Here is a 26525-nt window from a genome sequence, read left to right on the forward strand (position 1 = left end):
GGAATTGGCCCCTGAGTGTTAGACCTTATGTTGGCTGTAGCTTTTTAACACATTACACTTAATTGTAAAGGATTTACCCTCCGTGTTGTACCCTTAACACACCAACAGCTCCATTTATTGCAATAGGGATAGGAAACAGACAGGGAGTAGAAAAGACAGACGATGAATGGCACACATGCAGAGTTGCTACTTTCTGTTCCTGCCATTGTCTTCCTGACCGCTGATACAAAACCTAGAAAGACCCTTGGAAATGATATTGAAGGTCATGCAGATATAACAGCTGCTGTCTCTGATAACCTCCAATTGTCTACTGTACACCTTTGCTCCACCCAGCTCTTTATACTATATGCTACTGTGGTATGTGGGGGATCCATTGGTGGAGTGATATGTAGTGAATTGGTACTATTGCGTGGCGTTTTAGGCTCTGAGTTAATTTTCCCGATTAATGCCCTGATATAGGTACAATTAACATTGCCCTAATATAGGCATAGAAATCATTCCCTTATTTAGACATAGCCCATGCACACCAAATACAGGCATGGCTACTTCCACCCATAAAAAACGTCACAACAATTTCTAGGAAAATCGGCTTAAGCAGTTAGGGAAGTTCCCCTTGCTTGATTATAAATTTGTCCTAGAACCCATGTACTTTGCAAAGAACTACTATTTCCTAGGGGTTCTTTCCTGACGTTATCATGTCCAACTTTACGTCAAAATAGACACCTTCAAGGTATAAATATGCCTTCACTTGCTCTAGTAAGACACAGTGGTACAGAGCAGTTCGACTATCTACTTGCCCGACGCAGCTCGCTACAGCAAGTGCAGAAGGAAGCCGACCCTCCAGCTGACGCACTGATCGAGAAGCTGTCCTTTCTCTCGCTGAGAATCCAGCTCCAGTGTTTTCAAGCTCCCCTTGCAGGGTGTTGGGAAATCGAGTACCGAGACAGAGATACCAGACCTCCTTCATTCTAACCTAAGGTATGGAGCTGATTAGAACCTAGGAGAAATCTTGGATAGATTCTTGGCAAAAACAACTAAACCTATGCAACACAATACTTACTTCTTCCCGCGCACTAGACTTAGGTTAGGTACATTGGAGTAGGCGTATTTAGAAGCACCAGTTGAGTATTTTTAGTCAATATTATTTATGTATGTATTTTTATATGGCTTAGAAATCATACAATGCTCTCGCTGTATTATTTCATATTATTGTTCTCGCTGCACGCACTATACTTTACAGCCAGCATTACGATTGTAGCAGTTCATTTCTTTTGCATGAGAAAGAAGACGCCTGTCTCTCTAATTCTCTGCACCTCGGTTGAAACGAAGCATGCACAATTGACTCAGTGAAATACTTACCTATTATTTCCAGGACTCTAGAGATACATTTCTTATTCTTGGGAAACAAAGTTGTCATGTTTATGCGATTGTCAGAAACTAATCCCTTCTTGTGCATTCGAGAACCTTTCTAGTGACCTCTGAGCTAGCTGGCACTCACTATTAAGTTTAATATATTCGATAGAGACCTAGTCGACCTCAGTCTTACGTCTAATCTATAGGATATATTATTCCAATGCACAGAGCCTATTGGGAATATAGGAACTACACTACAGTACATTGGAAGTGTGGGTACGCCGTAGGACACATATCTGCTGAAACTTAAAGATCAAAGACAAAAAAAGTGTACATTTAATCCAAACCGTAAAAAGCTATTGCAATGTTAAAATAGGCTGGCTCAACTAATGAACTGTCAAATTAATATTAGAATGTGATAGCTAGATTGGAGCATCACTGGATCTCACTCGATTGCTTTTACTTTACCCAAAGTTCTTTGCTCAGAAAATCATTTTTATTGGCACTTTTTTTAAGGTTTGTTATTGTAAAACAACTGGAAGCATTCAGGAAATGAAGATCATGTTCAAATTATAACAGTGTTAATGTTCATTCTGAGGTGTGTAGGATTTAACATCATAAATTAGTGCAAAATATCAAATATGTAGTGATTTACATTGCAAATACGGGATTTCTTTATTGAATTTGCACTGTTTTGTAATTAATAATCATTTTAGATTTCTGTTATAAAACAAGTCCAGAGTAAGTTGTCAAATATCACTTTTTTTCTTTATTATGATATAGCACATTGTTGAATGTTGAAGGTCTTAATAAAAAAATATGAACTGTTATATGCATTAATGCATTACATTTTAATTAATCAAAAGTATGGAAATCAAAGTGGTGTTTTAATGTCTGGGCAACAGCCAAGAGGAAGTTGTTCGAGAAATGACTGAAACATAACACTTGCTTTGTATCTATTTTAGACACAATGACAAATTTGACCACTGCCAGAGTGGAAGAGAATGTGGTAAGTGTAATACACAATGTTATACCTAATCATTTGAAGAAAATCAATCTCAGTCTCAAACTCTCCTGATATAGATTGAGAAAAATAAGGTTATTTACAAAATATGTATATATTCTGCATTTATTTGTCCCTTGGTGAGCTAACTGTATCTCCTAGAAAAACTAAGTGTCCTCAGAGACTGTTTTAAATTCAGCACTTAAGCCCATCAATCCTGCAAATCAATATCCTGGATGATCAATAGTTGATTGCAGAAGACACAGAATATCATTACTCTATAGATACTTCCATGTTTAGGGGGCAGAGTCTGCTCAATTAAAAGTTTGACCTTTTGGTCTTGAAAGCTTAATGCCCTTTACATGCATCTTATATTTGATGGGAGAATTGACAGAGGATTTTTATGCGAAGAATAACACTTTAGTAATGTGTGATGTCAGAAACGTATCAGGCTGACCTATCTGCAACCTAAATGTAGAGATAAATAGATCTGTGGTGGAAGCCAAAGTTGCCTAATACAGACTAAAGAGGGCCACAACCACATCGGATTTTGCCCATACAACTTTAATATAATAGTAACATGCATTTAATCTGATGTGAACCTATATAGCCAGCTGATATCCTGATAATCAGGTCTGGATCTGCGACCCCTAGACTTTAAATACCACTGGTCTGAGCTATTTTCTAGTATATGTCTTCCCATCGTAATAACAAGTGGAGCCTTATCCTCAACAAAGAGGGTCTTCTGATCCCATTGCTAGGTAACATGTGCTCCTAAAAGGGGTAGGACAGGATCCCTGACATGAGGTAACAGTCAGGGTAATATTCAAGAGCCTTCCTCTAAAGCGGTAGTGTTTTCTCTTTTTACTCTCTGTCATATTGGGAGTGTTAGAAAAGGGGATCTCTTGTTGGCAGAGGTAGGTACTTTGCCAAGTAGGGACCCATTCTTCAAGTCAGGGTAAGGGAGACACACTCCTGAAACAACCCTTGCTCACCCCTTTGGTAGCTTGGCACGAGTAGTCAGACTTATCTTAGAGGCAGTGTGTAAAGCATTTCCACATAACCAACAGTAATACAGTGTAAGCACTACAAAAGGACACCACACCAGTTTAGAAAAATATCCAATATTTGTATACACTCAAGACAAGACCAAAAACTACAAAAATCCACAATACAGTATTTAGAAATCTTCAGTTATCAAAATTACCTTGAATTACAGCTCCTTGAAGTCGATATCTCAGTCGGGGCTATCAAGGCTTCGTGAACAAACAGATCCAAACAGTTCTGGCAAACCGTGGAGTTGCAGGCCAGCTACGGTGTCGGGAAGACCCGCAAAACAGTACCTTTAGAAATGCAGGACATCAGCGCCGTCTCGTTAAGCTTAGGAAACCACGGTGTCTGCAGGCGTCAGTTCCGGAGGTCAGTGCAGGAGTCGTCAGGCCCTTGAAGTCAGACGCGTTGCAGATCGAACTCCTCGTGGTTGAAGTCAGGAGTGCTGGCGTCGGCAGGCTTCGGGTGCGGTGGTGTGAAGTGCAGCGGTGCGGCATGCGATGCCTTCAGGTCGCGGAGCAAGCAGCAGCTCGATGGCGGCATCAGATGGCGCCATCGGTGAGACTAGGGTAGCGATGGGAAGTGATGCGGTGCTCGTCACAGTGCTGAAAGGTCACAGTGCAAACAGCAGTGTTGATGTTGCTGAATCGCTGTCGTCGACTGATGAACTGGAGTAGATGGTGCCGGTGTCAGTAGGCCAAATCGGTGCATCGTGTAACTTTACAAGCGGTTCCCTTAAATCACGGTGCAAACAGTGTCCTGGATTTTGGCATAGAGCGGCAACATCGGGGATACCAAGGCGGCGTAGTGAGAGGAGGCAATGCAAAGTGCAGTGCCCACAGGTCACGCTGCGGGCAGCGGCTCAGTGGCAGTGTCAGATGGCATCATTGATGAGACCAGGGTCACATTGCAGAGTTGCGGCGGTGCCCTCTGTGGTGCCTTCAGGACACAGAGTCGGCAGCGGCATCATAGACAGGATCAGGTTGCTTTTTCTTCTGTTGCAGCACAAACACACAGTCCCCAGTGCTGATCTCAGAATAACGTGAAGTCTTTGCTGTTACTGAGACTTCTTAAACAGGGGGCAAGTGCTACCTCAAGCCCTTAGAGATACTCAAAGAAAGAAGTTGGAGTAAGTTCAGTCCAGTCCTTTCACTGCCCAAGACAGAAGCAGCCACTGCAGGCCAACACAGCAAAGCACTCAGCAAAGTGGTAGTTCCGCCTCACAGCTTCTCCAGCTCTTCTTCTTGGCAGTCTTCTTGGTCCAAAAGAGTTCAAAAGTTCAGGGGTTTGGGACTCCCTTTTAATAGCCCAAAATCCTTTATCATCTCAAGCAGAAAGTGTCTGTGCCCAGCCAGAACCAGTACCCCACTCCGGAATTGTCAGGGCACCTGTGGCAAATGTCCTGCACATTTCGCCCACCAGTTCAGGGGTGCTATCCTGCAACTGGTACACCAGCCCAGGGTCTTTACCCTGTGGCTGAAAAAGGGACTGGGTTGGCTCTCCCACACCCGATTCTCCTCCCTGGGGCTCTCTACCCTCCCACCTGGAGCAGCACTCTAGAAGACAAACTTGTAGGGGCACTGTTAGTAATACCCTGAACCTGGTCTTTCAACCCAGGGTCTGTACTCTAAGGCTGAACCTGTGCCTCGCAACCCAGGACTTCAGGGGGCAAACAACCCCCCAAGGGGAACATACTCCTTATGAGTTGTGCAAGAGTCTGCCTGGCGCAGATATCCAGCCGCCTGTCCACCTGACAGAGCATGAGGACCCGCAGACCAGAAATGGCCTCACTAGGGTCAGTCCTGGGGTGCTCTAACCTCCGAACTGGCAGCGCCTGACCCACTGGTCCTTCCACTGGGGAAGGCGTCCTCCCCTCACTTTTTTCTCTGGATTCATGCATCCTCCCAACTGAAGTGGTGCTGCCAGACACTAGAAGGGTGAGATTCTCATTACAGCAGTCCCCCCAATACCCCAGACACTAGGGAAACCCCCTCCATGGGTGGGTTTCCAGTACAGCCCAGGCTCCCCCCCTTGTGTTCCCTCATGGAATCAGCCAGGCTCTGGGACCGGGTTTCGGGCACCTTGGGCGGCAGCCCATTCCTACTCCTTCTCTACGGAGACAGGACATGAGTCCCTACACATTTTCCACAACACCAAGACCTATCTGGGCTACCACAAACCTTTCGCACCACCCTTGGTTGGGAAATACCAAAGCCACTTCCTTGAGGATCACCCCCAGATGTTTCTCCAGACCCTCTGGAATCCACCAATAGGTCTGCTTCCAGGGCAAGCTCCATGGGTTCAGATAACTCACACGCCACCTGGTGTTGGCATAGCTCTGGAAAACAGGGACTTAGAATCAATGTTCCCTCTAATTTTTTTCCTCTGTGTGCGGCAGTGGAGGGTCTCTGTGCGCTGCAACTATGGCTATGTGCGCCAGGAACCAGACAACGTGCGTGTACAGCACCAAATGTCACTCTAAACGTTTACTTAAAAAAGTGAAAAGATGGTGCATTTTCACACATACAGCGCCACGTTAAATGTCTTTAGGCCGGTTTGCAAATTGGATAAACACGCCATGACATGAATTGATTACACAGGCAAGTACACTTCAGGTTTACAAAAGCACAAGACTCCAACGGTGGTACAATCATAAGATTTTTACTAAATATTCTTAACTGGAGCACTGTTCATTGGGTTGGGAAATGTTGAGAGCATATACAATATCACATATGACCAATAAGTTACACAATTACATAACATATTTACAATTTGATCTGAAAGCTACTGAGTAATGTTGGGCTATCCCACCAGAGAAAGTTTGTGAAACTCTGACATCCAGGCAAACATGGACTGCAGAAGAGGGCCGTTATGTGGCATCACCAGATGGGTGACAGGGTTGCTTCTCACGGCGATCCTTGCCATTTTTCCAGTGCTGATAAACTCTATCAAGGTCAACTTTCCCATTCAGGAGGTAGGCCTTTGTCCTCATCAGCATAACCAAATGCTTCTGCTCTAGTCTATTCCTCAATTTACACTTGATAGTATTCATGAGGCTGACTCCTCCCTCACAGTCTGCACTAGATGCTTGAAATGTTGCACAGACATCAACAAGCTGAGACATCACACTATACTGAGCAGCATTGCGTACAGTGAAATTCCCCATGTCTTGAAATGTGGTAAATAACCCACCGTTACATGTTCTGCCACCACATATTTATAGTCTCTGTATTGTCGGACAACATCTTCTGGTGTTTCACAATCACCCAGGACCAAGACATGTCATTAAGTACTGCAAGGGAAATATGGTAGTTAGAGTCAGATAGCTTTTTGTAACAATATTTAGCAACTGGAACATTCTCTTCAACTTTCTCATGCTCAAAGTACTTAAGAACAGCCTCGTAATTCCGAATTAGTGCACCAACTGCAAAATGCCTTGAAAGCCACCAGACTTCATTCAGTGGACCCAACAAATGTTGAGACATACCTATGGTAAAGAACACAAGAATCATACTATGGGCGTCATAGGTCACATGTCCACCAATCTCTGGTCTATGGTGGAACCCTGGAAGGAGGGGGAGGTGTTACGAGGCCCCGATAACGCTGCAAGGCCATATTAATAGTACAATGTACACTTTATAAATGTTGTTAACGTAACATATCTCACTAAATTCCAGTAGTTATTTCCACATATTGGCTGTTGTTTTACAGGATTTCTATTTTTAATGCATTCCTACACATTTAACTGTAAACTGGCATAAACTAGGCTTTGCTTCTTTTAGCAGAAGTGAATAGGGTTAATAATGTTCACAGCGGGCCATATTTTGTTTTCTAGTGAAACTCTGATTTCCAAGAACTATTAACACGACCAGGTGAAGAAATGTAAGTAGGACCCATGCTGTGCTCTCCTCTACAGACTCTGCAGCCCTATCGGACCTCTGAGGACTGCACAACAACTTTACAAACCTCATTGGACGCTGTGTGTCTGCTCTCGAAGCAGAACTCAAACTATGGGGCATGATGCTGTTCATTACTATAGTGTCAGCCCTGCCAAGTATCACGCATGCATCATGCGTTAGACTAATGCATTTCAGTGTGGTGGTCCGCATCACTGCACTGAAATGCATTGTCACGCATTATAGTGCCTCCTCAGCTTTCAAGGAGCGCTCTTAAGGACCACTGACTATTTGGTATTAGAGAGCATCCTGTGTTGTGCTGTGGCCTGCTTGGGGGCTTGCTCAGGTAGCTCCCTCTGTAGCTGGCAGGGATGGCTACATTGTTTCAATTACCGAGCGGTACGGCAAAAATATTGACTTCATCGTCATGGAGGCTGAGTCTCAGCCAGAGTTTAATTTGGCAAATCAACATAGTCTGACTAGATACTGGGTGGGCGGGACCACGTTTGCAGCTATTACAGCAGAAACCGCAGTTGAGCTCGCTCTGCGCCGCGCCTATATGGTTCGGAGTGGACTTGTTGAGTTCTTACTTGTCTGCGCAAAGTAAGAATCCCAGCAGTGCAGCACTGTTATCGGAGAATCTGGCAATTTCTGTTTATTTTCGCAGTAGGAATTTACAACTCCGAAGAGCCCTGCTGTGAACTATGTAGCGGCTCAACGATCTGCGACAAACCACCTAAGGTACCGGCACATTTCTTTCTCCACAAGCTCTAGGGTCTGGCGGTGGACCCCTGGCCTGGGAACTCCTGAATGGCTCGGGGGTAATCCCCTTAAAGTTTAGTGACGCTGCTGCTCTGGTTCCAGGGCTCCGGCATAAGCCCTTGACCTCTGCTGAAGGGCCGGTCGCTCCATGCACCGCACGGCTCCTCGTGAGTGTGCTCAGGCTCTCATCGCTGCTGCTGCGAGTTTGCGTCCTCTGTTGATAAGTATTTTGTGCCCTGTGACTGTGTTTTGGCCCTGTGACTGCTATTTTGCCACTGTTACTGTGATTGTGTTTTCCTCTTCCTCGCTTCCCCTTGGGACAGTTTTTCCCGCTTGTGCACCCCCCCGCTCCCCGCTGCCCGCCACTGCCCGCCCCCTTTTCTCTTCTGTAACCTCTCCCCCTTCCCATTCGCTGCCCGCTCCCGCCTCCCAGCTGCTCCTCCCTCCCACTTGGCCATTTATGGTGGAGACCGCGTGGTGGTGAGCTGTGACCTTGACCCTGCCGAAGGGCCGGCGCTCCACGCATCGCACAGCTCCTCGTGAGTGTGCTCAGGCTCTCATCGCTACTGCCGCGAGTTTGCGTCCTCTGTTGATAAGTATTTTGTGACTTCCTGTATTCACGTTCAGACTGCTCACCCACGCGCACAAAGCGCTCCACAACATGGGCCCCGACTACCTCAACAGCCGACTCTCGTTCTACACCCCCACTCGCCAGCTTCGCTCCACCAACCTCGCCCTTGCCATTGTCCCACGAATTCGCAGAACCACCTCCGGAGGAAGATCATTCTCCTACCTAGCAGCGAAGACCTGGAACTTCCTCCCCACCCACCTACGACTGACCCTGGACTATCTCAGCTTCAGGAAGCACCTCAAGACCTGGCTCTTCAAGCAGTAGCAGCTCCCCCCCCACCCCAGCGCCTTGAGACCCTCACGGGTGAGTAGCGCGCGCTATAAATGCTTTGATTGATTGATTGATTGAAGCCCGTCCCATGTAGCTGCTGCTGAGCCACACACTCATGCTCAGGCCGGTGTTTGTTGTGGCGGTTGTCCTTGCGGCTGGATGCGGCCCATATAAAGAGTTGCGTCGCAAACGAAGTAAGTTGTGCCTCGTGAGGTATCTCTCTGTGAAATCATGTGCTTTTAAATTATATTAATAGCACTAGCGCGTGCAGTGGTGCCCGTTCGACACCTGTGTTTTAGAAGGATTCAGCAGCATGGATAGAAGCATCGATTGAGTGCGCCTTTCTATCAAGGAAAAAACTAGGTATCTGTAAGAGAGCGATGATTAGTGGGCGTGATGGGGTTAAGCAAGAGTGATCCTTTTCACCCAGTATCATGTGAACACCCCACCCCCCACAAAACCATCTGAACGGCTGTACCGAGTCCAAAAACAACGCGCAGGCAGCGAGGAACTTCCCACCCATTGCCCCTTTTATGCTGCCAATGATAGTAGCCACGCAACTACTGACCATCACACTCCTAGGAGTTTGTCAATTGTGGGGCAGAATTATGTGTGTGTCCTAGAGTTTTCATGCACCAATAAAAACGTCACGATCACTCTTGTGAATAATGTAGTGCTGGAGCAAGATTAGCGTTTTGTTTGGTAACAGTTTTCACGAAAGAGCATGAGCCCTGCATATTCTCAAAACTGTATTTAATGAGAATTAGCTGTGAGTTACTGCTTTTTAACTAGGTTAGTGCCCATCAATTTCTGGTGATTTAAAACAGTTTTAAGATCTTGTAGGAGTTTCTTGTTTCTCAAAAGTGTGTGATTTAGGATATTTATATGTTGCCCTTGTCTTCATTTCTTGATTTTGCTCGCGAAAAGATGTCACTCATAGTGGTCGAATGTCACTCATAATTACAATAAAATTATGAAAATGTCATACATATGCAATCTGAAACCTTGACAGTGTCAGGTTTTATATTATCGCAATTCTCTGTGGAACACTGAATAACACTGACAGCTGGGCAGAGGGAACGTGATCCCGCCAGAGTTTAAAATGTCTGACATATTTGCAGCTCTTGCTCAGCCTCTCAGAATGTGAGTCTGCTCCAGTGATGGAAATACATTCAGGGAAGTAATAATTCTCAGATGGCAATCTGGCGATTCACTAGGCACCTCCTCGAGGCATTTTCATTTTGGGGTCCAGATATTTGAGAAATGTTGCATGTCCCCATTGCCAGTAAAAGCACTCTATCTCCCCTCGCGTTACTACCAAACCATATAAAGTAAATGTAAAAACACTGCGTGGGGGGCGTGGCCAAGATGGCGACGGAGTGAGACGCTCTCTGCGTTCCCTCCGGCGCCGACTTCAGCAAAGCTCCGAATAGCACCCCCGGGACCGTGCTTTGACCGGTGATTCTGCTGCCGAGGAGCTCCGGAGCGTAGTGGCGGCATTCTGGTGGCGGAGCTCGTTCCTCGGAGCGTCCCGCGAGGAGAGGCGCGCTCGTGGAGCGGAAGCGGTGGAGGGCCTGGCCGACGCCGGACTGGCGTAGAAGGGGAGCCGACCGGAAGTGCGGGCAGGGCGGACGCCGTGCGGAGGAAGAGGTCGGCCCGCTGCCTGGAGCGGCGCCGCTGTGGCCGGCGGGACCTCCGGAGGTCAGCATTTGCCCCGCTGCCCCCTTCCCGTGTGTCACGTTGTGTGGAGCGGCGGCGGAGCTGGGGGCTGGGTGAGAATCGGAGGAGCGGAGGCCCTGCGGAAAGGAAGGAGGTGAGCGCCTGGAGGCAGCCGGTGGGGGCTCTGGACCACGAGCTGGCACGCGGAGGGCGCCGACTGAGCCGGGCTGCTGGGCAGGACTTGCGTGGGACGGCAGTGAGCTCTAGCTGAGGACGGCCTGGTGCCGGTTGGGCGTCCCCCCCTGAGTGGGGCAACTGAGGATTGCGGCCGCGAGCAGCCTACGCACACAGGGCACCCTGGACGGCGGCGGTGTATAGTGGAGGAGGAAGCGAGGCTCCTGGAGTCGCAGCTGCGGCCTACAACCTGGTGAGGCTCGGCTTGGAGGGCCTGTGCCGATCAGCGAACCTGAGCGCCATAACATCGGGGAGCAGTAGCCTGGACACGTGAGGTGCTCTCTGGTCTTTGGGGGCACGCGACAACTTCAAGGCGACCTGGTGGGGGCTTTCGCACGATTTGAAGGGCTGGACACGACCGACGTTGTGATGGCGAACAACCAGAGGAGGGGGAAGACTAACAAGGATGGCCTGACCAGGGGCTCCCAGCTTCCATCATCGCCTGGGGCGAGCTCCTCCTCCACGTCGGGGGATGGTGAGGCGCCGGTCACCAAGGCATTCATGACTGAGCTGTTTGCTTCCATTAAGGATGACATCTCAGAGCTGAGGTCCCAGCTCGCGTCGGACCTTAGGGAGGTGAGGAGAGACCTGGATGGGGTTGGCGAGAGGGTAGCCACCCTAGAGGACCATGATCTTAATCTGGCTACTGATGTCCATCAGCTGCAACGGGATATGCTGCGTCTTAGGGAACAGAACCTGGACCTGCAGTCCCATGCGGAGGACCTGGAGAACCGCTCCAGGCGGAACAACGTCCGTATTAAGTCGGTGCCGTGGGACGGGGAGTCCGGCGATCTGAGAGGCTATGTCCTGGCGCTGTTCCAGCAGATCTTGGGTGACGAAGAAATTACTGATGTCAAGATGGACCGGGCCCATAGAGTTGGTCTTCCTAGGCGCGGGGGGGGGCCTCCACCGGACATCCTGGTCTGCGTCCACGATTTTCAGTTGAAAGAGCGCATCCTGAAGAAGGCCCGGGAGGCGACATCTATCCAGTTTCGTGGGCACCACCCGCAGCTGTACCAGGATTTGGCAGCTTCTACTCTACGGAAACGGCGTGAGTTCAGACCAGTGACTGCCTTTCTGCGGGACCGCAACATTGCTTACTCCTGGGGCCACCCGTTTCGCATCATATTTCGCTGGAACAACAGGCTTGAACAGATCAGGTCCCTCCAAGTGGCAATGGATCTGCTGGGGATCGACGGACCGGATGCTTCGCCTGGCGATAGGAGTCCCTCTGCAAGGGGCCGGCGACGGTCCCCCTCCTGGCACAGGGTGGGCGGGGAGGGGGGGAGGAGGGTGCCTGACAGGGCCACCAGCATGCAAGAGCGGGACGACGCGGTGGCCTCGGTTGTCACCGCCACGCTGTCTGACTCTCAGCTTGGTTCCGGGGCGGCGTGATTCCTGAAGAAGGATCTGGCTGGCGCCGGAGGGGCGCACCCCTGCAGGTACCGTGGGTTCATATGTACTTTGTGAGAAGACGCCCAGGTACGAGATTTGTGGGGGACATCGGCCGATGTCTCCTCGCCGTCCCGTGGAGGACTCTTTTGGACTTTCGATGGTTTGTGAGGGGGGTTCCGGGGGGGGGAGGGTCTTGGGGGGGCTGTTTGGGGTTTTGGGGTTGGGGGAGGGGGGGTGTTGGTGGTGACGCGGTCGTGTTGTGGATGATGTTGTGTGGTGGTGAGAGGGGGGATGGGAGGTGCTGTTGGTATGGGAGATGCGAGGCGGGTAGGCAGGGGACTCTGGGTTGGGGCAGTGGGGCGGAGGGTTGGCGAGAGCCTGATCTTAACGTGTGTTGTGACCGGGGCATCTTCCGGCAGGGGTGGGGGGCGTGCCCCCGAGCCATAGAGGGTTCTTGTTTTTTGTTTCACAATGCCTGTTAGCATAGGGACCTGGAATGTTAAGGGACTGAACTCTCCGCAGAAAAGGCAAAGGGTGTGGAAATATATAACGGACCACCAATTAGACATTGTGGGCCTGCAGGAAACTCACCTTACACGCGCGGATGAGCTGCGTCTTAAGCATAAGGCGTATCCCCTAATATACAGATCCTCTGCGTCCACAAAGCACAAAGGGGTGGCCCTCCTCTTCCATGCTTCGCTGCGTTTTCAGCCAGTGGCGATACGCACGGACAGGGAGGGCCGCTGGTTGATGGTGAAGGGGATGGTTCAGGGGAAGCTATGTACTTTTGTTGTACTGTATGTTCCTAATGCTGGCCAGAATAAGTTTTTGCAAGGCTTACTGCATAAAGTGGGTGATTTTGTTGAAGGGCAGTTGTTCCTCATGGGGGACTGTAATTTGGTGTGGGACGGGGCGCTGGATTGTTCTGGCACCCGCAGGGCGGATACTGGTGTGTTCTCAGAGATGTCACGGCAAAAAGTTGCGGAAATGGGGTTGGTGGACGGGTGGCGGTTTCTACATCCAACATCCAGGGATTACACGTTTTTTTCTCATGTGCACCGCTCATATTCACGACTGGACCATATATTCCTTAGCCAGGCTCTTAGAGGAGATGTCCTTGACTCCACCATACTGCCCCTCTCGGTCTCGGACCACAGCATGCTGGTAGTAACTCTGCGCTGGTCGTCGGCGGGCGCCGGGCAACGGAAATGGTATTTCCCGGCTTCGGTGCTTCGGGACGAGGCTTCTAACAAGGCGCTGCGAGTGGCCATTAGGGAGTTCTTTGCCCTCAATCCACCGTCTGATACCTCAGTACCCAATACGTGGGATGCCTTTAAGGCGTCCATCAGGGGCACTTGCTTGGGCCTTAACGCACAGCTCAATAGGATGCGACGCAAGGAGAGGGAGGCTCTCGAGGCCGAGCTGGCCTCTCTCGAGCAGGCGCATAAACTCAACCCCTCGAGGGTGACCCTCCGGCCTCTCACGGCGGTACGGGGGAAACTGAGGGCCCACTACAGTAACAGGGCAGAGTTTACCCTACTGCGGTTGGGCCGACAGTCCTATTCTTGTGGTAACAAGGTGGGGAGGCACTTGGCCCGACAGCTTCGTGACAGGCGGGAACGTGAGTACATTGGAGGGATCCGCGACTCTGCTGGTCAGCTGCAGCATCGGGACGAGACGAAGGCGGCCATCTTCGGTCGCTTTTACTCGGACCTATACAAGGGGGAACAGCTGGACACGGCTGCCCAGAAAGAATACCTGGGACGTCTGCCCCTTCCGCAGGTGTCTAAGGAATGGAACGAGCTCTTAGGGGCACCGATTACCAGGGAGGAGGTGCTAGCTGCTATTAAGAACTTGAAGCTTCACAAGGCGCCTGGCCCAGACGGTTACACTGCTGTGTTTTATAAATCCTACGCTTCCGAGCTCTGCGATTTCTTGGTCACCCTTTTTAATGACATGGCCACCTCTGGTTCCTCCACTGGCTCCCTGGCGGAGGCGATGATTACGGTCTTGCCAAAGCCGGGGAAGGATCCGGCCCAATGCGCCTCCTTTCGCCCGATAGCGCTCCTTAATTTGGACGCCAAATTATACTCGGCGATCCTAGCACGTAGGCTACAAGACCTCATGCCGGCGCTAATCCATCCAGACCAGTCTGGCTTTATCAAGGGGCGCCAGACGCATGATAATACACGTCGGGTGGTGCATCTCATAGAAAAGGCGGAACGCTTTCGTATACCGGCGGTCCTAGTGGGCCTGGACGCCGAGAAGGCTTTCGATAGGGTGGACTGGGGGTTCCTATTCAACACCATGACTGCCTTTGGTTTTTCGAAGACCTTCATCGCTATGGTGAGGGCTAATTACTGCTGCCCCCGGTCCCGGGTTGCGGTGAATGGTCATATGTCAGCGTTCTTTGCTCACACTCGGGGCACTAGACAGGGTTGTCCTCTGTCCCCCCTGCTTTTCGCGCTGAGCATCGAGCCGCTGGCGGTGGCGGTGCGTGAGCATGGCGGGATCCGGGGTTTACCATTCGCGGGGGAACAGCATAAGATTTCGCTCTTCGCGGACGACGTCTTGTTCTCTATTGCTGACCCGGAGAGCTCGCTACCTTGCATCAGGGAGGTCTTGTTGGAATTTGAGGGAGTGGCAGGCTTTAAGGTCAACTATAGCAAGTCGCACATCCTGAATCTTACCCTGTCGCAGGCCGAGAGGGACCGGGTGCGGCCGCTGACTCCGTTGGCCTGGGCCACAGGTTCGATTGTCTACCTGGGGGTCCATCTGACTCCGACGGTGAGCGGGCTGTTCCAGGCCAATTTTCCATCTTTGCTGGCAAAATCCCGGACGGAACTGGACAGGTGGAAGCCAAAATTTCTGTCGTGGCTGGGCAGAATTCATGCTGTAAAGATGGTCCTCCTCCCTAAATTCTTATATTTGTTCCAAGCCTTGCCTATCCCCATGGGCAGCGATTTCTTTCGGCGGCTCAAGACTTATTTATTGCGTTTCGTGTGGCAGGGGGGTCAGGCACGGGTCTCCTATGCAGTTCTCCGTCGACCGAGATCTGAGGGTGGGGTTGGGCTCCCGGACCTGCAGTTATATTACAAAGCGGCGCAACTGAGAGTCTTGGTAGAGTGGTCGCAACAGACCTCCGAGAAACACTGGCTCCATATGGATCGATGCGTTGCCGGCAGGTCCATCTGGGACCTAGCCTGGAAACCGAAGAAGGACCGCCCTCTCAATGCATATATCAGCACCCCCACCAGCACGGTGCTGAAGGTGTGGGACTCACTAGCGGGAGATGACCGTTGGACCACGTTCCCTTCACCGTTTACGCCCTTGCACTACAACCCAGCTTTCCCACCGGCGCTACATGAAGGGCCGTTTGCGGTGTGGAGGGAGGGGGGGTGTCGGGCGTTGACCCATTTGTTCCACGGCCTGGACATCCTCACTTTCGCTAACTGTATGAGAGACTATGCGGTCCCCCAGACTGAACAATTTCGGCATGTTCAGCTGCTTCACTGGGCTACGTCACCTGGAGTGGTGGAAGCGGCTACGAGACCGCCGACACCGTTTGAAGCCTTTATATTGCGGACGTCTGCCATGAAGGGGGCCATTTCCTTCCTTTACCAGCTGTTGCTTAAATCGACAATAGCTCCTCGACCACGTTATATGGGGCAATGGGAAGAAATGCTGGGGCGAGATGTCTCGGACGCGGAATGGTCGGCGCTATGGCGCGACTTGACGACCTTTAACCATTCCTTGCACCTGAGGGAAGCCCACCTCAAAACGGTCATGCAATGGTATATGTGCCCGACTAGGCTTCACCGCATTTTTCCGGGGGCCTCAGATAAGTGCTGGAGGGGTTGCGGACTTCTGGGGGACTTCCGCCATATCTGGTGGGACTGCCCGGTGATCCGTCCGTACTGGGAGGAAATCCTCTCCCACATGAAGGACATATTGACTTATCCCATTGATGGATCTATGGCCTGTGTCCTACTAGGGCTGCGTGACCCTGGACTCTGTTATCAGACCAGGGCGGATAAAAAGATTTTGTGGCTATGCCTCGGCGCAGCGAAGCTCACACTGGCTGCGGCCTGGAAGAAGAAGGAGGCACCGGCGGTCTCGTTGTGGCATGCGCGGCTATGGAGGTTGCTCAGTCTGGAGAGAGTGGCGGACATCTTCCTGGGCCAGTATAAGAATTTCCGATATCAGTGGGGTCCTCTGGTTACGTTTCTTTCTAAGGGGTTACCCTCGGCCGTATGCCCGGCTTCCTTGAGGTCGATGCACCTCTTTCAAGTGTAATGTGGATATGATTGAGTGTTGAATGAATGGCGTCACCACCGGGGGGGAGGGAGGGGGTGGGACAGGGCTGTTGGTTGGTTTGGTTTTTTGGGCTGTGGAGGATCCACGAATTGCATATCTGCACCGCATGTATGGAACTTGGAGGTCTGGGGTCCGGCACATTGCAGCGCTGGTTATCTTAGCTGGGCCGATCTAATGATAAGCTAGTAGAACACTGTGCACAGTGGTCCTAATTGATATGTTGTCTCGAGCCTGGACTGGACATGCTTCTGATGTAATGTTTGGGTCACTGCTGTTGTGCATACTAGCATTTTGCCTTGATTGTGAGTAACTGTGCGGTTCCCCCGCAGCCCTTTGTTTGTTCTTCTATGTAACTCAAAATAAAAATTTTACAAAAAAAACACTGCGTGTATTTCTAGGCTAATCTGCCTTGTTTGCAGACTTGCTGTATTGTTTTGTAGTAACGCGAGGCTGCGGGGGAGATGGAGTGCTTTTATTTAAGAATCCATGTTAATTGCAGCCCCTTCACGAGCGGCGATTAACATGGATATTTAAATAAAAGCACTCAATCTCCCCCGCAGCCTCGCGTTACTACAATACAGCAAGTCTGCAAACAAGGCAGATTAGCCTAGAAATACACGCAGTGTTTTTAAACTTGCTGTATTGTTCTGATAGTAACGCGAGGCTGCGGGGGAGATGGAGTGCTTTTATTTAAATATCCATGTTAATGGCCGCTCTTGAAGGGGCTGCAATTAACATGGATTCTTAAATAAAAGCACTCCCGCAGCCTCGCGTTACTACTAAAACATTAAAGCAAAGAAAGGTGCTTCAGGGAAATACATAACGCAAGTGGCCACATGGAAACACCTCTGCTGCTTTCGCCGCCGTCTCCTGCCATCTGGAAATGCCCGCTTTTCGTGCGCCTTTTAAAAGCGGCGGTGACACGATTTCCCTTGCGGGATGTGCTCTCTCTGCGTGCTCCACACATGGGACTGCGCGCTCTGGGGTAGAGAAGTGCGCGGCCGCGCGGCCGCGCGGCTTCTTGGGAACAGTGCTTAGAATATGCTCTCTTACTACCCTTCACCCAACCGTCCAGTGCCTCAGAAAAGTACCCCACATCATTCTCACTAGACTGGTGAGAGAGGGTCTGACTGTTGCTGTCCTTCAACCTATACTCTTCTGGTTGGTCTCCATACTGCCTTAACAGGGCTTCTATCATAGGGGAACCCTCAACCTTCACCTCTCATCTAGAGTCAGTAGAGTGTCCCTCCCACTACCAGGAATATGATTTTCTGTGCCAGTTCCCCAATCCACTTTGGGGACACTTAGCACTCCTGGAGTCACCTCACAATCCTGATCCACCTGGTGTATGTCAACCCCCTCCTTGAAGCAGGGAACCAAGTCTCTCTGTGTGTGTACCTCATCCTCAGTACTGGACCTATCACTTTTGCTGCCACCATCTGGGCTGGACCTAGCCCTACTGGCTTCCCAGTCCAGCTCTCTCATTTTAAGCTCATGATCAAAGATCATCTTCATTTCCTCCATGGCTATTCTTTTGTCTTCCCTTTCACTCTCCAACCTGATTTTCTCCAATTCGAACTTCCTCTAGGAACAGGCCACTGCTGCCTGGTCTAGAGGGTTCCCTCCTCCCGAAAATCACATCCACCCTGGCTCCTCCGCCTCTCCACTGATATCTCCAGATTGCCCACTAGCATGTATGGCTGCTACCCAGGCCCTCAGCACCTTTTGTAGCACCTCCTTCCTAGTGAGTACTCCGACTTGGATTTTTAGGTTTTTGCACATCCTTTCAATTCTTTCACATTGTAGGATTCCAACCTATCCTCCTCAAAGGCAACTTCCAGCGATGCAGCAGATGATGCTCTTGATTCAGGCATGATGAAGTAGCAAGCTCAAACAGGCAAGATACAAATAGGCCAGAAAGAACAAGAACCAGTATGTGGCACGTAATGGTCTTTGATATGGTAGTAGTGCACACCAATCAATGTAAGTCAAGAGCAAATGCAAGTCCTATCCTCACCGCTAACAACCAATGTAAGAGATAGGGGTCTCTAGTTGGCAGAGGTAGGTACCTTGACAAGTAGGGACCCTTCCTTCTAGTCAGGGTAAGGGAGTTACTCTCCTAAAATAACCTCTGCTTACCCCCTTAGTAGCTTGGCACGAGCAGTCAGGCTTATCTTAGAGGCAGTGTGTAAAGCATTTGCACATAACCAACAGTAATACAGTGTAAGCACTACAAAAGGACACCACACCAGTTTAGAAAAATATCAATATTTGTATATACTCAAGACAAGACCAAAAATGATTTTAAAAAATCAACAATACAGTATTTAGAAATCTTCAGTTATCATAATAACCTTGAACTACAGTTCCTTGAAGTCGGAGCTATCATGGCGTCATGAACAAACAAACCCAAACAGTTCTGGCTGACCGGGGCATCATAGGCCAGCTACGGTGTCGGGAAGCCCCGCGAAACAGTAACTTTAGAAATGCAGGGCATTAGCGACCTCTTTTGAGCTTTCGATAGCACAGTGCCTGCATGCGTGGGTTCCCAAGGTCGGTTCAGGAGTCATCAGGCCCTTGAAGTCACCTGCTTTGCAGATCGAACTCCTCGTGGTTGATGTCAGGAGTGCTAGCATCAGCAGGCATTGGGTGCAGCAGTGTGAGGTGCAGCGTTGAGTCAGTGCTAATGGCAGAAGAGCTTGAAGTCTTTGCTGTTCCTGAGACTTCTTGAACAGGGGACAAGCTCTACCTCAAGCCCTTGGAGATACTCAAAGAAAGACGTTGGAGAAAGTTCAGTCCGGTCCTTTCACTGCCCAAGACAGTAGCAGCCACTGCAGACCAACACAGCACAGCACTCAGCAAGGTGCCTCACAGCTTCTCCAGCTCTTTTTCTTGGCAGTCTTCAAAAGAGTTCTAATGTCCAGGGGTTTGGGCCCCACATTTTATAGCCCAAAATCCTTTGTCCTCTCAGGCAGAAAGTGTCTGTGCCCGGCCAGAAGCAGTTCTGTCCTCTATGGTGTAGCTTCCTGGCAGGAGGTGGAGACAGCATTGTCAGAGGCAGACCAGGCCCATTCAGATGAAAGGAAATCTCCTCCCAATACTTTAAATGCAGCCCAGATCTATTCAGCCCTTTCCTGCCCCATCCAGACTATCTTGAGCCACTGCCCCACTCCAGCCCCTGTCATCCAAATCCCAGACAGTCAATCCACAAACCCAGCAGATGTCTACTTGATGGCTGAGCAAGAAAATAACTACTTTCTAAAAGTGGTATTTTCAAACACAGAATGTAAAAACCACCTTCACTAAAAGATGCATCTTTAGGGTCTGAGTTCAGGCATACTAAACTTTATTTCTCTACCTAGTTTGCAGGGCCAATTGTGTTTATAAGATGGTATTAACATACTCCCCATTCCATCCTATGGAAACAGGTAGCCTTGCAATAGGGAAAAACAAAATTGGCAGTAATTCACTATCAGGAAATGCCACACACACCAAGGCATGTTCTACCATTCACATACACTGCACCCTGCCCACATGAGTACCTTGGGCCTACCATAGGGGTGACTGACATTTAAGAAAAGGGAAGGTTAGGGCCTGGCAAGTGGGTACACCTGCCAAGTCTACTTGGCAGTCCCAGACTGCACACAGGCTCTGCAATGGCAGGCCAGAGTTAGATTTCCAGGCTGTTTGTGTGGGTGGCACAATCCAGTGCTGCAGCCCACTAACAACATTTGATTTACAGGCCCTTGCACGCTCAGTGCACTTTACTAGGGGCTGACAAGTAAATTAAATATGCCAATCATGGAAACACCAATCCATAACACAATTTACCCAGAGAGCATATGCACTTTACCACTGATCAGCAGTGATAAAGTGCCCAGAGTCCTAAAACTGCTAACAGCAGGTCAGGAAAAAATAGGAGGAAGAAGCAAAATGTTTAGGGATAACTCTGCAAAAAAGGTCATCTCCAAGAGGGAGTATACCAGCCTGCAGGTAGGCTTAATCAACACTCTGGCCTTTTTTTAAGGATCCTCCTTTAAACCAGGATGCTACACATTTCTTGATGTTTTGGTTCTGATTGATTGATGCGAGTGGGACATCTGCATTTCATTTTACCTTTACTTGTATTGGGAGCACTGTTGATATTAAGCACTTGCACTTTATTTTAGTTACAGTTTTTGAGGGGACCATCTTTCTGCTGCTGAGGTGAGATATCATGGTCTTTTTCCCAAGCCTTCCTCCAATGTGGCAGTCTTTTCTCTTTTTCTACCCTTCACGATACTGGGAGTATACCGGGCTACACATGTGGCTGCCTCCCTAGGCCGTATTCACAGATCCTCATTTAGATCAGGTTATTTTAGTTTTTGTTTCAGCTGACAGCAGTATAAGAACAACTCAATAAAAATGTGAGCACAGAAGTCTATCAATAAATTCATTGAAAAAAATAAAATACATTTTGGAGCAAGCTGGAGTCAGCGTGAGTGTCCGCGCTGCTGGCTTGCTCACGCCAGACGCATGGACAATTGGCTAGTCGCCCCGCGATGCGAAGCTGACACGGATGCTCGCTCCGACGCAGGGGCTGCTGCCGGGAGGCTCTCATCCTCGGCGCCACGCTGTCACTGACACAGAGGCTTCTTTCCTCTATATTTTCCCAGCGGACCTCCATGTGCTGCCCGCCTGGTGCTTGATCCTCCTCCTGACCTGGATTGTGTTCCTTTCAACGTTCTTGGACCCGGACTCTCATCTACTGATACCGGCAGCATCTTTTACTCTCTTGGCGGGACTTGGCGGGAAGCGGCGGTGGCTCCGGTCACCCCTTTCACAGCCCCGGCGGCTAATATGACTGGCATAGCCAACTTCATCCAGAGCCTAGAAGCTGCAGCTGGTGTACAAGTTCCTTGGACTCCAGAAACAGGGCCTGAGCACTTCTACTCAGTCTCCGACTGCACACCTACCTCATCGGGTGAGGGGGGATTCGACACAAGCGAGGGCGATAGTGAGGTCTCAACTAAAGCCACTGGTACGGTTCAGCGATCAAAGAAAGCCAGAAGCAAGGGCAAGATGCACATCCAATTGAAATGGGACTACTCTGACTCACAAATGTCTTACGCCCTGGACGAGGACGATCCCAGCACAACACAGTGGGGAAAAGCAAAAAGCCTGCCTGTAGATACTGCTGAGCCCTCCTTAGCTTTTATCCTAGCTTCTATTAAAGAGTTTCAGGAAGAGGTCCGGGCAGACAATGGCGTAGCCAAAGGCGCTGCTAAGAAACTGCAGGAAGGTATAAGGCGGCTGAACAAAACTTGTACAGATATAAGCGATCATGTCTCCATGGTTGAGGCATGCGCCGAGCACCTGGAAACAGAATCCACGACAGCCAAACAGCAGAGCGAGTCCAACACTGCTTGCATGGAATATCTAATGTCTAAGATGGAGGAGCAGGAGAACCTCCAGCACAAAAATAATCTCCGCCTGCTTGGAATTCCGGAGGGGAAGGAAGGGGACGATCCCAGGCGCTTCATCGTAAAACTCTTACAGGAATCCTTCCCCGACCAACCAGGCTGGTACTGGGACCTTTGAGGTGCAGAGGGCACAACGCTTTAACTTCAATCAGAGGTGGTAGCACAATGGCAGCAACGCAGCTGGGGGTCAGCCAAGGGTTTTTCTGGTATACTTTGGCAATTTTCTCCTTAGGCAGCTAATTTACGACCAGGCTCGCCCAAACTTCAAAAAAGGGGCTAACGGCATAACATTCTTTGCAAAACCCGACTTTTGCCACCAGACAGTAGAGCGGAGATGGCACCTAAGACAATGAATTTCTCCATTTCAGCAGCTGGGGGCAGAAGTCTACCTAATGAACCCTGCCAGACTTAAAGTAATCTCCAACGGGTCCACCAAAGTCTTTTTGTCCGAAGTTAAGGCAAGTGAATACCTGAACGAGCTGAAATCCAAGAAGAGCCTTAGATCAAAAGTTCACCACTTAGGGCCCTCCGGCCCTTGTTCTTTTCTTTATGTCTTTATTTTCTCCTTATAGTTTTTTTTCAACTCTTCAAGCCTTCTGGGGTTATGGCATTGGCTACACTAGGACAGCTCTATGTTAAATGTATGGCTGACCGAGTAGACAGCTCATCCATTTTTTTCTTCTTTCTTTGCTAAAAAGGGACCACTAGCTGAATTAATGATTAATTTGTTTTTTTAGGCGTGGTCGGCAGTCGGGACTCATGACGGACCACCATCATTCAAGTTATTCCTGATTGTTCAGAAGAGGGCGAGGGGGCGGCCCGGGGACAAGCACCTAAAATGACACAGAAGAACCAAGGGCACTTTCTTGTATGCATGGACTTACACAATCACTTATCGAGACATTGGGGGAGGTTAAAGAACTCACTAGGTGAAACACATTCTAAAGTTCGAGGTATATCTTTCTTATGTTTCCTTAAAATACTTAAATGCCCAGGATAGATTCACTTAGGTTTGTCTCTGCCAACATTTGCGGGCTGAATAATGCCTCAAAAAGACAAAATGTAGGGCTAGGTCTGCACTTTCTGGGGGGTAACATCATCTGTCTCCAGGAGACCTGTATAGAGGGCTCACAGAAACACCTATTAGACACACTGGGGTTCAAGGTTGTGGAGGCCACAACATGGGGTGCCAAAATGAAAGGGGTAGGAATTATTAAAAATGCCCATGTCAAATCGGACTCACTGGGCAGATGGGTAATATCTGATTGCCACCTCCCTCCTAATCTCCTTTCACCCTTTGCTCACTGTATGGCAGCAATACAGATGACCCCGGAATCATCGACCTTATCTCAGGGGAGCTAGCCCACTGGCCCAATCCGATCATCCTCTGTGGCGACCTTAACATACATCTGCCCAGTGATTAGAAAATAGACAACAAATGGAGGTATAAAGGCAGAAAGACCCTAGTATACCAAGCACTAACCGACTTAGCTCAGACTCATGGGCTAAAAGACATTTGGGCTAGCTTAAACCCTGCTCAACCTGGCTACACCTACTTTTCTGCCCGCATCATACATTTGCCAGATTAGGTTACTTTTTTATCCCATCCTCACTACTTTGTAAATGCACCGTAGACATCGCACCTCGTTTCATGTCAGACCAAAATCCTCTTACATTAAACATCAAAGGATTAGGGAACCGGAAGGAGGCACCACGGTGGAGCTTTTAGAAAGCCCTCTTGCAAGATGCGGACTATCGGATACACATGCAAGGATGGATTCAGGAGTTCCTGGAAATAAACACTGGAACTGCCTCAACCATGACTGTCTGGGACACACTAAAGGCGGGTGTTCGGGGCGAAACTTTGAGGTTTTCAATTAGGAAAAATAGGAAGGAGAAGTTGCTAATTTGTGATCTTCAGGAAAAAATAAGGAGAGCAGAAATGTAACTGGTCCAAACGGTTAACTCTGGACAGGATATTGAGAATGTTAAAAGATAGTAATTTTTGCAAAGGCAGAAATAGGGGTAGCATTTGCAGAAAAAACCACAGCAAAATGGGCCACATTGCGGGAAAAGAACTATGAGTGTAGTGTTTGCATTGGACATCACCTTGCCGTCAAAACCAGGCAACAGTCCACAAGTAGCGAAATACTCGTAATTAAACTGGTAACAGGGACTGAGACTAACGATCCTAGCACAATACAAAAGGGATTCCAAATATTCTACACTGATCTATACACAGAAGACGGCAGGGTAGCTGATTCAATAGAAAGCGAGATAACTAGCTACCAGAATGAGGTCGATCTAGAACAATTCACCTCTGATAACAGCGAGCTATTAGATCTCACCCCAACCTGGAACGTTATCATGGAAGCCCTGTCTAGTCTACCAGATGGGAAAGCCGCAGGAAAGGACGGCATTCCTGTGGAATTCTATAACATTTTCTCTCCTCAAATTAAACCCATTTTTATCGACATAGTAACTTCTATCTTTAATGGGGTTCCCGCTCCTGCCTCCTGGTCTAATGCGAAAATATCCATATTCCCCAAAAAGGACAAATCGCCGCTAGAAATGGGCTCATACAGACCTATTACACTCATTAACTGTGACTCCAAAGTCTTCTCTAAAATAATGGCAATTAGAATATCCTCTGTGGCCGAGTCCCTAGTCTCAGAATGGCAACACCGCTTTATCCCCAAAAAAGGCACTACAGAGCACATCAGGCAGGCTATTACCCTGTTTGACGCAGCACAGGTAGCAGGAGACCCGATGTCATTAATACTACTAGATGCTGAAAAAGTATTTGACCGGGTCTCCTGGCGGTTCTTGTGGGGTGTCATGGGCAGGATGGGTTTTGGGCCAAAACTTACACGGCAGTACGGGCTCCATATCAAAAGCCGACGGCCTGTGTTTCTATCAACGGGCGACTTACTGATCAATTCAATACCTCCCGGGGCACCAGGCAGGGCTGTCCCTGCTCCCCCTTGCTATTTGCCCTCTATATAGACCCATTCATTAAGAAAATTAAAAAGAATCCCGCTATTATGGCAACAAGCATGCAGGGCAGCAGCACTAAAATTATGACCTGGCCATAACTTCCCCTAATCCCGAGAATGTTATACTGACATTGGAAATGAAGGCACAAAAATGTGGGATAATCTCGGGGTATGCACTGAATAAAAAGAAAACCCAAATAATTATAAACAAGGAAAATCACCTGGAACGTCGCCCGGGTAGTTCCAAAGGCTAAATATCTTGGGGTTTTCATTTCTGCTAACATTGATGAAATGTTACGGAGAACCTATTTCCCCTTGTAGCAAAAAACCAAGAAAGCCCTTAAACATTTTGACAACCTTCACCTGACCCTTGTTGGCAGATGTAACGTAATTAAAACGACCAACTTCCCAAAACTGCTCTACTTTTTCCATACCATACCCCTGGACTTCAGCAAAACCAACCTGCAGAAATTTCAGCAAATATTTATACGGTTTACCTGGGCCTACTCACAACCAAGGTGGGCTCTAAGGCAGCTGGCTCTTCCCAGAGAGCGGGCGGTTGGGCCTTCCCTAGTATTATGCTATACTACTGGGCTTCAGTCCTGCAGTACAGTACTGTACTGCTGAGGAAACACTCTCCCTCCCCTTTATCCGGGCTTGCCTCACCTTTTCAGCTTTTACTGGGTGAAGAGCATCGTGGCTGCCTCTTCCGGCTTACATCGTTCGGATACTACAAACGTGTGAGATTTGAGACCTTAATCCGCAGAATATCTGGGCTGGGGAGATTCAATTATTATTTTCCTATCACTGCAAATTGTAACATCCCCGCCATCTTTGGTAGGTCCTATCTCTCAGATTGGCATAAGGCAGGCATCACTGAGCTTTGGGACCTAATCACCAGTGAAGGAGTTAAATCATTCACAGACCTGCAATATAAATACGGTCTGAAATGCCAAGATGCCTTCAAGTACCTTTCCATATGTGATTTTCTTTCCAGAAAGGTTGGGGTACCGCAGGGTTCACTGAAAGAGACTGCGAGACTCCACTACTCCTCGGATAGATCATATTTACAACGCACTAAACAGACAAACCCCAGACGATCTACCGAAAATAGCTGACAAGTGGCACTTTAAACTTGAGGCCCTACACAGCACATTTTATAACTCTTTAGAACTTTCTCATAAATGTTACTGTCAGCCAAACTGCAGGCACAACATTTTAAAACCATCTTTTTTCTGTACATTACCCCCAGTAAAATTGCCAAATGGGGAGTCAGCAAAGGGACACTGTGCCCCCGGTGTTCGGAATTTGGTGCCGACTCAGTACACATGTTTGCAACCTGACCTAAACTCACTCCAATCCTCTTTAAGGTACAGGAATTCCTGGGGAAAGTTACCACTCAGGCCATTGCGCTAACCCCCACAGTCATTTTGCTGGGGACCCAGCCCGAAACCAATAAGAACAAAGGTGGGGCACTAATCTTTATTGCAATGGCAG

At 49.1% G+C, this 26525-nt stretch overlaps 1 protein-coding gene across 1 annotated transcript in view; it reads left to right on the plus strand.

The window, feature by feature from the left end:
- The window catches only part of LOC147740929 (uncharacterized), a 493251-nt gene that overhangs the window by 373019 nt on the left and 93707 nt on the right, over positions 1-26525 (plus strand). Inside the window, exon 7 of the mRNA XM_086936080.1 lies at positions 2319-2362. Coding sequence (XP_086792206.1) covers positions 2319-2362 — 44 coding nt within the window. The remainder of the gene's footprint in view (positions 1-2318; positions 2363-26525) is intronic.

This window comes from Lissotriton vulgaris, chromosome 1_1 (genome assembly GCF_964263255.1).
Source record: "Lissotriton vulgaris chromosome 1_1, aLisVul1.2, whole genome shotgun sequence".
NCBI lineage: Eukaryota > Metazoa > Chordata > Amphibia > Caudata > Salamandridae > Lissotriton > Lissotriton vulgaris.